Source organism: Mchenga conophoros, linkage group LG8 (assembly GCF_057382185.1).
Source record: "Mchenga conophoros isolate Kocher_MC1m ecotype Shallow Benthic linkage group LG8, M_conophoros_male_GT1.1, whole genome shotgun sequence".
Classification (NCBI taxonomy): domain Eukaryota; kingdom Metazoa; phylum Chordata; class Actinopteri; order Cichliformes; family Cichlidae; genus Mchenga; species Mchenga conophoros.
This window is the reverse complement of record NC_140533.1, coordinates 25,888,179-25,904,184: the sequence shown is the minus strand read 5'-3', so window position 1 is coordinate 25,904,184 and position 16,006 is coordinate 25,888,179. Positions and strand designations below refer to the sequence as shown.

Here is a 16,006-nt window from a genome sequence, read left to right as displayed (position 1 = left end):
TTTAATTTTGTATGTTAATTTTTAAAATAAGCTTTTGTTTTAGAAAAAATAAAGGTAATATTGTCTTAGGACACCTATATTTCTGTACTGCTATCTGATATGTTGGTACAGTTAAACATTTTACACCGATTGATCACCCAAATATTTATTAATAGTATTTTTGCACTTTAACTGATGCAGATGTGTCAAATCATGTATTTCACTACTTAAACTCGCCATTTTGAATACATGAATGATTTAAATGATTTGAGATGGCACTATCAGTAGTCACACACTATCAAAGTAGCTACATACCTAGTAGGTGAATGGTTAGTTATCCAGGTTTGCATTGCATTCTTCACAGTTGCAGTACTGCTTAGTGAGTAGTAGCAACTGTGGCAACCTGTTAGCGATCATAGCAATAAACAAAGAATATGCATTTTTCTCTAGTGACCACTGGTTATCAGGGGATCACTGACTGGGGCTTTATCAACTATACAACAGCTTTGAGCACCCAATGGCGTCCTGTGCATTGCTACTCATATTTTCCCCTAGAGACTGATGTTTCTCAGGTGGTCACCAACCAGTCTGAAGGCTTATGTGGCTGGGATTTTAGTCTTCTTAATTAGAAAAAATTACTAACACAATAAGTACTGATGAATTATGCACAAACAAAAAAACAGAGTGAAAATGTAATTGTTGGCCAGTAAAGTGTCCAGTTTTTTTTCTATAAAAATTTCTTGGTATTTCAGTAAATAGAAAAATTCAATGTAGATTTATTTTGGAGGTTTGTGTGACTGAGTCAAGCATGTTGTCTTTAACTATATTACATGTCTTGATTACTTTAATCTTAATTCAAGCAAATCATGTTTGGAGCCACGGTATTGATTTAGTAGTAAACATAATAAATCTGGTATTAGCGCATCCTTTTTTCCAGTGTTTAGATAAGAAACTCCTGCCTGATCAATATTTTTCTCAGCTGTGCCAAAATTGAAAACTGATGTCTTTGATTGGTTTCTTTCAATTTTGAGCACTAGATTGGACAATGAATAGGATGCCTCAGACCTTATTTGGTTATTGAGCCCAGGTTTGGAGTCTATTTTCCCCTGCTGAAGTAGACACAATGAAGTGAAACCCAGGCAGGCTTTATTTAATACAGTGGAGCAGATGGAGCATGTACTGTAGGAGGTTTTTTGGACTACGGATGATTGGTCTTCTTAATGCATACAATTGATTGCCCCTCATGAACACAAGGCAATAGATCACATGTTTTTATTGATTTTATAAATCTAATTATATTTATGAGGAGTATCTCCAGATTTTCTATTTGCTTCTTAGACAATGACTTAGTTGAAATTAAAGCTCTCTGAGACTCTGTGACTCTACACACACTTAAGTTAAAGGCTTGAAAAGACCATTTGTTGCTTGGGAACCCACCTTACAGACAGTACATACAAATGTTGCCCAAGATTCAAAGATTTCTCATTAAAACGAATTGCATGCTCAGTGATCAGAGCCAATACTTCCAGAAAAGACCTCATCAGTCAAGAGAGATGAGTTATTTTCCTTCTAATATACTCAGTGAGTCTGTATGCTGTACTGCAACAAGTCCAGCAAAATGATAGTACAGCACCTTGAAAGCTAGATGATCTATCAGGCCAATTCTTAACATCAGTGTTTTATTGAAGTAATTATAAAGATAAATATAATAAGAAAAAGGAACTAGATGATGCTGATGAATGCTAGAATGATTCAGTTATATAATACAACCATTCAGTAGTTACAGCACTCTTGTTTGAGGAGCTTGTAATGGTAAAAATGACATAAAGCACATCCGTTATAATCAATGGCTGAAGATCACTTTTCTCTCAGACTTCAGGCGTACTCGTGCTTCATGGAGTTTTTAAAAGTGGAATGAGAGGCAGCGCCTTCAGCCATCAGGCCACTCTCGCAGTTTGGATTCGGGGAAACAAACACCTCAACTTTTAAGATTAGATTTACTTTCTGCTAAAGTAGGTGTTAGAAACATGGGCAGTTTTTACATGTATTTAGTAATACAGTAAACAAAGTATAAAGAAATGTAAACATAAAGAGGTTTACAGGTAGGTCAGAGCAGGACGAGACATTCCTCGAGGTATTAACAGGTCAAACTGTAGTATAAACTGTTATAAATCAGATGTTACTTTTTATGTGCTCATTTTGACTGTAGTGTTACTGTCTGTTTAGACTTACTGATGGCCACAAATGGACAGTGTGTATAATATAAGTGAAATAGAATATGAAAGGCTTTAAAGTGTAAATAATTTACTCTTGGAATTGTGTTTATGTGATTGTCTCACCACCACCATTTGCTCATCAGTGAAATAGTGCGACACGATTAGTGTCACTTGTCACGTTTTCCTTCACACAGCATGTTTCATTTATCTGAATTATAAAAACAGTTGTGTTTATAGACTGTACAGTACTTTGCTAAAGTCTGAAAATGAGCGATATTTCTCCAGACCTTTTGAACGTTTTCAATAAGCCTCAGATTTGGTTGCAGACCTGATACATGATGCGTCTGGCTTTTCAATTGATGGGTGAGGTTGTTGGTTTGATATTTGGCTGCTCCAGTTTCCAGTCTGCATACCTAAGTATCCTTGGGCAAGAATGGGCAAGGCATTCACTGGAGCATGAATTTGTGTGAAGAAAGCACTCTACAAAAAATGGGAGAAATCGGTGTAGATAAGGCAAATATAAAGTGTTTTAAGTGCTCAAATAGAGTATAAAAGCATTATGTATCCACCAGTCCATTTGCCATTTAATTTCCACAGTAAATTAATTAGGAATCTGCTCACTGAGATCCTAAATAAAGACCCCAAAGTTGTTGTTGTGGGTTTTTTGTTTGTTTGTTTGTTTTTTAACATTTCCTTTGCAGCTAAAAGATTGATGCCCTGCTGGGTTTTTGAAACAATCCAGGTTTAAGGCACTACCATACTGGCTTCTCCTTTCAGGCCCAGAGTCTACAACTGTCTTTGGACGCCTCTAGAGATTGTGTATTAGTCAGGTAGATGTATGGCACTATTTTTGCTGACACAACGCTTTACATAAATGTTCAGCGAGCCCTGTGTCGTCATCATCAACAGCAGCACTGAAGTTGTTTCTAGACATCGTCATTCTGGTTGGATAAACACTGAGAAATAAAACTTGATAGATACCATTTAATGGGGATTTGGTATACAGTATGTTGGGATGTGAATTAAAAAAAAATGTGGCTCATTTTTTTTTGCTCTTGCACTGTCTGATGCAGCACTACAGTTCTGTATGTTGCTTTTTATGCTAGCAATCTAATGAAAAGCTCATTTACACCTATATCTCAGCAAAATACTTATAATTAGCTGATTTACCATTCAGATGCAGCTAGTGTCAATTACTCAGGACTTAACCCTCTGTAGCAACTCGTCAGTTACTAAGATAAAAGACGTAATCGATTATTCATGTGTTAATTAGGTGTAGCTACACCTTTTAGTTTTGATGCTCTCTAGCTCTTGGCTGACACCTGATCATGCACCCACCTGTCTCATTAAAACATATCAAACACTGCCTGAAATGTGTCCTCGTGTGCTCTGTATTATCTGGCACCTGATACTGAAGCAGAGTTGACCTTTTCCTGCTGCCATATGCTGCACTGTGATGTGACGCCAAGCTCTCCTACATGTCCAAGGTTCCCACTACACTGAAGGACACAGAATGAAGAACATGTATAAATTACAGCAAATTTTTAAAGAAGACAGAATACCAGTGGCACGATAATACAATTGTCTGGTAAATTTTAAAACCTAGTTTATATAAGTACAGCTGTGAAAGAGGGTTTCTACCAGACTCTGTCATGGCTGTAGGATACAAACGCAGGACTCAAACATGGGAAGTTAACTGAAAACGGAAGCTTTATTACTGGACATAATTCTGCATTTATACAGAAAACAAAGAACTAGAAATAAAAAGTAAGCAACTAGGAAACTAAGGAACTAAGCTGGGAAACGGAGGACTAGGATACTACTAAGAGTTCGGAAGAAACACATGGCAAAGAGGGTGTACGACGAGACAATTGACAGAGGAAAACACAGGGCTTAAATACACAAGGAGTAACGAGGGAATGGGAAACACAGCTGGAAATAATCTGACATAACAAGGCTGGGAGGAAGCAAAACTGAATCCACTGAACACAGGACAAGGAACTATCAAAATAAAACGGGAAACAGGAGACAGGTATGGAGACGTGGACTTGACAAGGAGACACGACAGACTGGGGGGAGACAGGAGATGAACGAACACAGAGACAAGGCTGACTCGACAAAGGACGAGCACAGGATGACCCAGAGAACACACAGAGACAGAGATTGAAACAGGCCGAAATAAACACGAAGAGAGAACGAAGATCACTGAGAACTAAAGAAAAACAAAACCATGAACAACAATAATTAAAAGATATAATTCCAGGGTCTGAAACACAAATACTGGGTCACAAACGCAGTACCATGACAGACTCTTTGCAGTCCTGTAAAAAACTAACTATACCACATGTTTCAGGAGCTTGTAAAACCACCTTTATCAGCAATAACTTGAAATAACGGTTTTCTGTATGACTTTAACAGTTTCACACATCACTGAGGAGGAATTTTAGCAAACTCTTCCTTAAAAACATTGCTTGAGTTTATTGAGGTTTGCAGGATTTTGTTTTGCAGAGCTCTCGTAATGTCCTACCACAGCATTTCAAGAGGTCTAAACTTTGTCTGTACTTTTGCAACACCTTAATTCTTTTCTTTTTATTATTATATTTTAATTATATTTAATTCCTATGGGAGGAGCACTTAGTTTTACATAAAGGAAGGAAAAACTCTTTTTTGCTCGACTGTATATCTAATAAAAAAGGCTTTAGCATAAAATGACATCTTTTATCTTATTAAGACTCATGTATGTTTAAAAACAAAGCAGCACATGACAAAATAAAAGCTTCAGCTATAAGCGTCACTTAACATTATTAAATTATAATGATATTAATTAACCTGAGGTAATAGGGAACCAAAATTCCCTTCACTGTTACGTTACGTTACTCGATGAGAGTAACGTATTCTGAATACTTTGGATTACTTAATATATTATCATGCTGTTTACAACTACGTGAATGTACTATTGCTGTGATTTATTACTGTTACTCACCGCGGCTCTGAACCGTAGTAAAGGGACCTCTGACTAATACGGCGGGGTCCCTGTCGGCTCGTAGCCAAAAAATAGCTTTACTTTGTTGTCTGGGTCAAGTTTGCTAGCGAGAGACAGAGAGAGGCGTTGAAAGACTGCTCCAACGGAACTTATTGTTTCGGAGGAAAACACGAACACGGTGTACAGTCGAGTCTTAATAGCTTATTACAACTGGGCTCGTCACTCTTCTTGGCTGCAGTGGTTATTGTTATATTTACATGCTTCCAGCTCCCGTTTCTGCTCGATGACAACTCGTACTTTTCCTTTTTCTCCCTCCCTCGCTCACAGACACATAACGGGTATGGCAGTCCATTCTCCCTGCAGCACGGACTACACTGCCCATGATGCTACATTCTTTAGAGCTATACCTGTAGCATTCTGCCTATTAGCTTAGCACAACAACAAAAAGGCGCTCTCTCACCCAGGAAACACACAGTCGCAGAGAGAGCGTTACCCTGTAACTATGGCAACCGTAACGCTGCCGCCTGCAACAACAGAACGTAGCTGTCAAACAAAACCCAAATAGTCCTGACCCGCGACAATATGAAACAGGAAAGTACCGCCGTGTAATCCATTTATTCCAACAAAGTAACTGTATTCTAAATACCACCTTTTTAAACGGTAACTGTAACGGAATACAGTTACTCATATTTTGTATTTTAAATACGTAACGGCGGTACATGTATTCCGTTACTCCCCAACACTGCTTATCTGTTATATATATGGATCTTATTTTTGTTTATTTCCAGTTTTCTAACTCTGATAACTGGTTAGGTCACCAGTAACAGTTGCTATCAAGCCTTTGTTAACTGACAATTAGTCTTTTACAGCATTGTGGAGGAATTTTGATCCACTCTTCTTTGCAGAATTATTTTTATTCTGCCACATTGAAGCATGAACCATGTTTTTAAGGTCATGCCACAGCAATCAATCGGATCCGTTTAGGACTTACTAAGCCACTCTAGTCTACTCAAGTCTTCATATTGTTTTTCTTAAGCCATGCAGAGGTGGAGTTGGTGTGTTTGGAGTGTTTTGGATCATTGTCCTGCTGCAGAATCCAAAAATCAACTATATTGGCTTCCCAATATAGAATTGAATTCAAAATCCTGCTCCTCACAAGCAATCAGAGATGGGCAGACGCGTTACTGTAATCCGATTAGTTTTTTCAAGTAACGAGTAAAGTAAGGGATTACTATTGCAAAAAAGGTAATTAGATTACTCTTACTTTCCCGTAAGCACGCTGCGTTACTGCATTACTAAAACCGTGATTTTTTTGCGAGAATGTCTCATGACAATGACGTAAGCGAGTGCGACGTTTGTGACAACAGCTGTGTGCAGATCAACAATGGATAATATATCGAGTGCAGGAGAGAGTATGAGCGTGCAGCGTTTAAAGCGTGGAAGTACTGACCTTACTTTGAGTTTGATTCCATAAAAAGTGACAAAAACATTAGCGTCCGTTGTGCGTGGGAAGAAAACTTCTTTTTACAGCGAAAAAAACCCCCTAAACTTCCAAGCAAGCACCGAGTGCGCTACGGCGTAATGGGAAACTCACAGAGAAACTCGCGGATTCTTCCACTGACCGCTGCGGCACACCTGCACCAGGGTAAACCTCCGCCTACCCCACTCCTGCTTTACAGGTGAAAATAGAGCAACAGGACCGCTAGTCTTTGATGTTATTTATTTTCTGCTGTGTTTTACTTGCATCTATTTGAAAGAGTGAGTGTAAACACACAAAAAAAATAAAATAATTATGTGCTGGAATGTGCAGAAAATAGGTTCAAATGTTAAACAAATTTCTTCCAGTCAGTGAATGTTGCATATAATTAAATTATTGTATTGTATTGTATTGTATCTTTATTTGTTTCAGACATATAAAACAAAAAACAATATATACACACTACATATATTTTCAACTTGATGCATAAAGTTAAAATATTAAAACTAATAAAACAAGTTTTAAAAAGAGACTTTTCCATTTGATTACATTTTGTATGATGGATTGTGCAGAAAAAGTAGAACTGGGTTGAAAGATCTATCGCTTTATCACCTATTCAGGTTGTAAATTGTGTTTTTAAAAAGTAACTAAGTAATTAATTACTTTTGAAAATAAGTAATCAGTAAAGTAATGGGATTACTTTTGGGGGGGAAGTAATCAGTAATTAGTTACTGATTACTTTTTTCAAGTAACTTGACCAACACTGCATACGAGGTCTTAAATAATCCGGCCCCATCTTATCTTAATGACCTTATAGTACCATATCACCAAATTAGAGCAATTCGCTCTCACACTGCAGGCTGACTTGCCTGCCTTCAGTTTTCAGGCCCCTCTTCTGTTGAACCAGCTTCCAGTTTGGATTCAGGAGACAGACACTATGTCTACTTTTAGGCTTCAAACTTTTCTTTTTGCTAAAGCATATAGTTAGGGCTGGATCGGGTGACTCTGAATCCTCCCTTAGTTATGCTGCAATAGGTGTAGGCTGCTGGGGGATTCCCATGATACACTGAGTATTTCTTCTTCAGTCACCTTTCTAACTCATGTGTTAATAGACCTCTCTGCATTGAATCATACTTGTTATTAATCTCTGGCTCTCTTCTACAGCATTTCTTCATGTTTTCCTTCTCTCACCCCAACCGGTCGCAGCAGATGGCCCCGCCCCTCCCTGAGCCTGGTTCTGCTGGAGGTTTCTTCCTGTTAAAAGGGAGTTTTTCCTTCCCACTGTCGCTAAAGTGCTTGCTCATTGGGGTCATATGATTGTTTTTGTTAAATGCAGAATTCATGGTTTCATTTACTACATCAATGTGTTAGTTTTATGCCAGATGTAACGGGATTCAAATCTTCCAACAAGTTCAGCTTCTGTCTTGTCAGTACAGAGGTTATCAATATGGGGTTTTTTTTGGCAAATGTGAGACAAACCTTCGTTCTTTTTGGTCATCAGTGGTTTTCTCCTTGGAACGAAGATGGATGCCATTTTTGCCAAGTTTCTTTCTTATTGTTGAATCATGAGCTCTGACCTTAATTGAGACATGGGAAGCTTCACCAATGTCCCAGGTTTTCTCTGTTTGTGTGTAATGGCTCTTACCATGGTTCACTGGAGTCCCAAATCCTTAAAAATGGCTGTGTAACCCTTTCCAGGCTGATTGAGTTAAGTGACTTTGGTTTTCAGGTGTTTCTTCAGATCGTGGCATGATGTGCTGCTTTTAGAGATCTTTTAGCCTGCTTTACTTTGTCAGACAGGTTCCATTTAAGTGATTTCTTAATTCAACATGTCTGCCAGTAATCAGGCCTGAATGTATTTAGTGAAACTGAACTCAGCTTTCCAAAAAAAAAAAATGCAGCTATTCAGTTAATTTATGACTTAAACCCTCGCTTAATCAATGAAATCATAATTTAAAAACTGCATTGTGTATTTACTCATGTTATCTTCGTCTAATATTAAAATGTGTTTGATGATCTGAAGCATATAGGTGTGATAAATATGCAAAACACTAGGAAATCAGGAAGGGCGCAAATATTTTTCACATCACTTGCCTGTGTAATCAGATGCTTTTGCATACCTGTGATTTGAGGCAGATCTCTGGCTATATTTATTAATAGTGAACAGACCCGGAGCAAAGACATGACCTGTATACCTCCCATTCCACCCTTTTTCATTACTGCCTGATGAGGGTTGGAACATCCCTTAAGGGCTTAGGCAGTGCACTAATAGTGGCTGTCTGGAGACTGAGAGGTCTTGTGCAGAGTGCAGTCACCCATGACATACTGAGCTCTAACCACTCATTCATTCAGCTAGAATGAGTCGACCCCACTAGCAGCAGCACCTCTTGTAAACACAAGTGGTCGTAATGCAAAAAATACTAAACTTTTATAATCATTTAGCACAAGAAATTGCACACTGGAGACATTTCAGAGCAATCAGAAACAGCAGGTGTTTAAGAGGCGTTCTTTTTCTGGGAAAAACCACAACTCAGCCGATGAGTTGTGCACGCTATTGAAGCTAGTACATATTACATAAAGATGTATCACATGGAGGGTTGCAAAAGCATTAAAAATGCAAAAGAAGATGTGACAGCGCCACTGCTCCTCAGTAGTCATGGCTGCAGATAATGCTCTTGCTCCAACTCAGCCTGTCATTACTGCGTCTGTTTGTGGCATTATCAAGTTGATAAAATCTGTCCACGGATGTTTAGGCAGACATGATCTTCTGGCATTGTTTCTACACATTCACATCCACAAACACATGTACAGACAAATGCTGAAAACAGCGCAGGCCACTCGGTCGCAGCCAGTAATTTTGTTATCGCAGGCTGTGCATGTCTGCTCAGGTGTTTGCAGTCATTCTGGCTGAAAAGACCACTGCTGGCATTGTCAGGGTTCAGTATTGCTTTTGATTCCTGCATTCTTGTTTATTCTTGTGAGATCTGAATTCTTGTTTTAATTCAGTTCTTCTTGTATTTTTGTGTTTGTTTGGGGGTTTTTGGCTCCTGTTTGGATTTCATTGCTATTGGATGGTTCACACTGCAGGTAATGTGGTGCTGAATCCGATACATATCTGATGTTTTAGAAAGCGACTGCTGTTTGAATGGTCACGTCACATTAAATCAGTCTTTTACGTCACTGACACAAGACAGACGCTAATTATCAGCGCAGGAGAAGCGTCCTAGAAGACATCGTGAAATCTTCCTGGCCATCCAGTGAAGATGTTAGTGAAACTGTTGGGAAGACAACGTTGGAGAAACGCAAACATTTTATTTGTACTGTATAATCTGCAGATTCCTACAGAAATCTGCAACTATCCTTTGAAGCACCGCTCCTCTCTAAAACAGCAATAAGGATCATTATTAGGCCAAATGTAAATAACTTTATAACTTAAAGCAAAATTGGGAAACATAAAGTCCAAAACAGTCAAACAATACTGTTTGGTCTGGGTCTAAACAGAGCGCGTTGTGTGTGTCTTCTTTTGCGCATTCATAAATAGTCACACTGCAATGCTCCACACAGTTGGGTGTGTGGAACATTTCAGTGTGACTATTTATGAACAATAACATCCTATATATACAAAATTCCTTACAATGAAAGACCCTCAAAGGCAATCACACAGTTTTCTGATCCGTTACTGACATGCAAAAGCTTCATTAGTGCAAACTGCTTTGAATTATTATAGAATACTTCTGGAAAGTAAATGTTTTATTTTATAATGTTATTACTGACGTGTCAAATGTAAATGTCAAAAGGAAAAAAGTTAACTCTGAGCGTGGGGAATGTGTCATGGTCATTGCGCATGGTCAGTGCGCCCCAGGGTGGCTGTGGCTACAATGTAGCTTGCCATCACCAGTGTGTGAATGGGTGGATGACTGGATATGTAAAGCGCTTTGGGGTCCTTAGGGACTAGTAAAGCGCTATATAAATACAGGCCATTTACCAGGCCATTTATGGTCCCTGTGCCTCACTAGCTGATCCTGTATCTCTCTCTCTCTCTCTCCCCCCCCCGCCGGGGCGGTGCTCGTTTTGGGCTCCCGCCCCTGGCCCACACACCTGGTGCCTATCAGGATGATCGCAAGGCCGATTTAAGACGGCAGCGCTGTGTCACTCGTCGCTGGATCGTTGAGCTATCAGCGTCAGTCTCTCAACCATTAGTGAGTGGATTTGTGTGTCCCCATTGTGGGGAGTGAAGAGAGAGCCTTTGGAGTGCGTCTGATTCCCGTCTTTCCCCTCACAAACCCCGGACCCCCCCTCCCCTCCCTCCAGGACGTTGTAAATAGTATCACCTGGTGTCGTTGTGTGAATAAACTGATTGTTAACTCTGTAAGGATTCCCGGTCTGCGCCTGAGTCCATTAACTAAAATGTGATAGAATGAGAATAAGAGAATGAGAGTGGGTGATTTAAACTTAATTTTATGGCTCCTCTTGTCCACATTTTGAATTGTCTTTGAGCGCAAACATCCAGTATATTCATCACCGGGTACACCAGCTCCTGGCATGGAGCTTCACACATACACAGTTTCATGTGTATGTGTCAAAGAGGGACAAGTTGTAAAATGTTGTATAATTATCGCATGAAGAAGCAGTAGAGAAAAAAAACATGCAATTATGCAAATAACTATATTAATTCATTTATTATAAGACGACCCAACATTCATCAGCATTTCAATAAAGATGTTAATTTTTCATTTGGCTACGATTAAGCTGCATTTCTTTGCCAGCATGTTCTACAACAGTTTTTTACTGAGATCATACTGAGGTTTAACCTCTCCATACTGCTGGAAATGATTAATTTTTAATCATCTTAGTTACTTAGACATACAGTATATGTGACAGGCAGAGGTTGAGCTATAATAAGAAGTTACAGGCCAAAAACTTTATAGCCAAATAAAAACCTCTGGTGAAACCAGCAGTATGTGCTTAACCTTGGGGAGTTTTTTGTAGCTTGGGTGCAATGGGGCATGCTCTAAACACAATATTGACATAATCAGACCATCGTTTACTTTTGGCACTCATTTTGCCAACTCATAAACTCAACTCATTGAGAGAATAGTTATTTGCTTTTGCAAAACGTCAGCAGATTTCAAAACTGATTATTAGAAGTTGAAGTAATTTCTGTGGGAAGAAAATAGCGGTAAATCCACTGACTACTAATCAGTGGTACATTTCTTGTGGCAATCCCTTCGGTAGCCACTGACAGCGTGGCTGTCGAAGTGGCATTAACTTTGGACCCATCTGCTTTTATGGTACAGTGTGGGTCCAACATTTTTTGTTAGCAAAAAGGTTAAGCTAAAGCGGGGTACCCAATCTCAGTCCACGAGGGCCGGTGTCCTGCAGGTTTTAAATCTCACCCTGGGTCAACACACCTGAATCACATGATTAGTTTATTACCAGGCCTCTGGAGAACTTCAAGACATGTTGAGAAGGTAATTTATCCATTTAAATCAGCTGTGATGGATCAAGGACACATCTAAAACCTGCAGGGACACCGGCCCTCGTGGATTGGGATTGGGGACCCCTGAGCTAAAGGTTCAACAGGTTTATTGAAACACAAGGTGAGTATTGCATGGATTAGTACTTACAGAGCGTTTTTCTACTCCGACTGCTTTCTCACTACAAGCCTCATCTACACACACTTGTTCACCAATTCATACATGCTTTTTTCTATGCCGGAGCACTTTTAACCCAACGTTCACACACTCAAACAGATGCACCCCAGTGTTCAGTATATTGGCTTTCAACATGCAAGTTGGAGGAGCCAGGGATTGAGCCATGGACCTCCCAATTAGTCTACCGCGCACTCTACAGGAGGTAGACCGGCTGTGGCTCATAATTACAGAGGTTCGTAAAAGTTTGCAATCTTCATTTTTTCCAGTCTTGAATACAATGAACTAAGGTCCCCAGAGGCTTCAAGGCTTAGATTAACCAGTTATTCTTTATTTTTGGAGCTGTGTTTCATCCAGTAGGTGAACAACAAATGGCACATACATGCTGGTGAGGCAGAACAAGGGAGGTTTAGCTATGTTTATATCTTTAGAAAAGGTAACAAGATACAAAACAGTCTGAGCAACTCTAATGAGACTGGTGAGCCGGAGTTAAATGCTGAGGATAAATGATAATGAGACACAGGTGTGCTAACCTGAGCCTGAAGAAGCCACGCCTATTTGGGGAGGAGCTGAACACAGATGACAAGTATTTAAAACTAAACAATGAGCTGAAAAAACCCAAATATCAGTACAAGGCTTAACTGTATACCTCCCATGTTGTAGCCTTGGAACAGTAAATAATGATTCAGCCACTACTGTGTAAATGTACAGACATTTCTCCACATGATAATGATAATGAATACAGAGCATGTATTAATTTGTATATTTTTATATCATATCTGTTCAACCTTTTAAATATTGCCTCGCAAAAAAAAAAAAAAAAATTCGTCGCTTCTCGTTTGTACCTTTTCTTATCATATTTATTCAGTCACACAACAAGCCCAGAGCAAAGAGAACAGTTGCCAGGTTCCCACAATGCAACGTGTTGCCCTTTGTTTGTTGACATGGCAAATAAATGGTGCAATTATTTCGTGATAGTTACTTTGCCTCTGTGAGAATGCAGCTGGCATTAGATTTACTGAGACTCTTTACTGTACCGTGTAATAACGATAGTGAGGAGCAGTTAGACAATGTTAGTGTTGGACATAAATGGAAGATTGTGTCTCCAGTTTTCTTTTTACAGCTGCTTTCTTCCTTGTAGCTTTCTCTCTCTCGCTCTCTAATGTTTTGCTGCTCATCTGGAGAGCATTAGCAAAATTGTCTGTAATGGCAGTGAAGCTGTTTAATTTTGTGATCATGCAAGGAGACAAAGTGTAGGAGATGTCACATAAGATTTTTAAGATGCTCAGATTAGCTGAGGCCCTTGGAAGGGGCCTAGATAAAGACAGTCTGTCCTGTGAAAGCAGATAGTATAGCATCCAAAAGAAAGTACTTATATAGACAGGCGGTTCAATCGAACAGACTGACCCACCTAAAAGTCCTCAAGGTCGAAAAAGAGTTAATACAAGAAAGAAAGTGGAAATAATTACATGATAGTGGAAAAGGGTATAGCTATTGAATAATAACATGAAAAATAAAGTTTTTAAAACATTTTTAGAGCCTTAAAGTTGTAGAAATCTTGTAAATCTTCCAAAAAAACAAAAGTCTTAATGATAAGATTGAATAATGAAAAGTGAATCAGCACAGCGCTTTGTTTGTTTCTCCATCCAATTTCAGCATTGGTGCTGAATAAAGGCAGCACTTTATTGGAAACAGATGTAAGCCAACATGCACTGCTCTCCGTTGTAATCCACAATTATCCTCTAAGCAAAGCCCAACTGATTAAGATTGCTTAAGACTGATACACGTAGCGATGTTTGGTCATTTCAAAATCCATCATTTTCTTTATCTGCTGATATTTTTTTCTTTCAGACACATGAAACTTAAACAGATTTCCCTGAAATTTGTTCAGTTATTTGTTTACTCATTTATGCCGACTGGTTGAAGGGTGTTTCTACTGTCTCTTTTTTATTGTTTTGTTGTTATAGATGCAGTTATGGCTCCATCTCCATGTAGCTAATAATCACCCATATAATAATATCAGTCTGTTAATAAATCATTCTGGCTCTACCTTCAACTCATTTACATTTAATGCATCATTTACATAAGTTAGACATAAGAAATCATCTAAAAAAAACTTGAATTTGCTGGACACTATAATCAGATTCAACTACACATTAACACAAATATCTAATCAGCCAGCAACTCAGTGCATTTAGGCGTGCAGACATGTCAAGAGGACCTGCTGAAGGTCAACCTGAGCAGCAAAATGGGGACAAAAGTTAATGAAAATGGCCTGGCATTTCATTTCTGATCTACTGACATTTTCCCTCATGCAAATATGTCTGTTTTTCTTTTTATTATTATTAAATTAAATGGTAAATGGCCTGTATTTATATAGCGCTTTACTAGTCCCTAAGGACCCCAAAGCGCTTTACATATCCAGTCATCCACCCATTCACACACACACACACACACTGGTGATGGCAAGCTACATTGTAGCCACAGCCACCCTGGGGCGCACTGACAGAGGCGATTATAAAATTAAATAATTGAAGATATGCTCTTTTAAAGATGATTTTACAATATTTAATGTTAAATATTTTCAATAGAATCAATATTTTTTGGTATTTAATCTCTTGTTTTCAGGAATCTAAGGAATTATCCAAGTGACCTTTACATGCAGAATTTCAGAGTCAGTAGGTGGACATAAATGATGCACTACATGAGTATAGATCAGCAGTCTAATCAATGCACACATGAGCACACTAAGCGACTGGATTTCATTAATTTTCATGTGATATTCATAAGAAACAAACAAATTAAATTTAAAAAACTATGTCTACAAACTATAAGGGAACAGAAAGGATACATGCTCCTGGTGTCATGAGTAGATACAGTTTACATGTAATATAAAATAAGCAGTTAATGTTATAACTGTGATATAATCCTTCCATATCGCATAGAAGATGCGACTTTTGTTTCTACCTCAGTAAGCTGTTATAGATAAAATCTTTTTGATGTTTATTTTATTTTTTTTTCTTCACAAGATGTTAATTCATGTAAATGAGTCACTAAGCCATGTCTCAGTGGTTTACTTCTCCTTTACTTATTCCCTTTTTTATTTCTTTTTTAGGAAAGACCTAGGTACACTGTGTTCCCAGCAATATTCACCCATCCGGACCATTGAGCTCAAGAGTTCCAGTCACTTCCATAATCACAGGTTATGTATAAAACTCAGCACTGGGCATGGAGACTGCTTCTACAGACATGAATGCGTCTCTCTCTGGAGCTCGGTGAACTCCAGCAAGGTATTGTGATAGGACGCCACCTATGCAACAAGTTCAGTCGTGAAATTACTACCAACTGTTCCACAGTCAATAGTTAGTGGTATTATAACAAAGTGGAAGTAATTGGGAATGATAGCAACTCAGTCATGAAATAGTAGCCCACATTAAAATTATGTATAATGTCCAACTTCCTCTAGTGCCAGTCACCACAGACCTTAGAACTTCATGTGGACTGCAAAGTGTCAAAGGTGCGTAAAGCACACCATGGCTGGACTTTAGAGCAGACTTCTCTGTCTGGAAATGGGCCAACATTCCCAGAAATTCTCCCAGATCATCTGTTAGATTTCACTATACAGGATCCAGCTTACAGTATATGCACACTCTGAGAATATGGACTTATCAGCTGTGATAACACTAAAGTTGGGTAACTT

The 16,006-nt window shown here is 38.7% G+C and overlaps 2 protein-coding genes across 3 annotated transcripts in view; one reads left to right on the top strand and one right to left on the bottom strand.

Moving 5' to 3' along the window:
• wnt3 (wingless-type MMTV integration site family, member 3) overlaps positions 1-6,484 on the bottom strand; it is a 76,659-nt gene extending 70,175 nt beyond the window's left edge. Inside the window, exons 1-3 of one of the 2 annotated variants that reach the window (XM_085285229.1) lie at positions 6,443-6,484; positions 5,179-5,281; positions 3,601-3,694 (exon numbers count right to left, since the gene is read on the bottom strand). In XM_085285229.1, the coding sequence (XP_085141355.1) occupies positions 3,601-3,638 (38 nt within the window). In that variant the 5' untranslated portion in view covers positions 3,639-3,694; positions 5,179-5,281; positions 6,443-6,484. Of the gene's footprint in view, positions 1-3,600; positions 3,695-5,178; positions 5,282-5,435; positions 5,625-6,442 lie in introns of those variants that run through there. The other variant, XM_085285228.1, reaches the window with a different exon arrangement.
• ormdl3 (ORMDL sphingolipid biosynthesis regulator 3) overlaps positions 1-15,605 on the top strand; it is a 52,908-nt gene extending 37,303 nt beyond the window's left edge. Inside the window, exon 4 of the mRNA XM_085285233.1 lies at positions 15,422-15,605. Coding sequence (XP_085141359.1) covers positions 15,422-15,605 — 184 coding nt within the window. The remainder of the gene's footprint in view (positions 1-15,421) is intronic.
• The last annotated feature ends 401 nt before the right edge of the window (positions 15,606-16,006 follow it).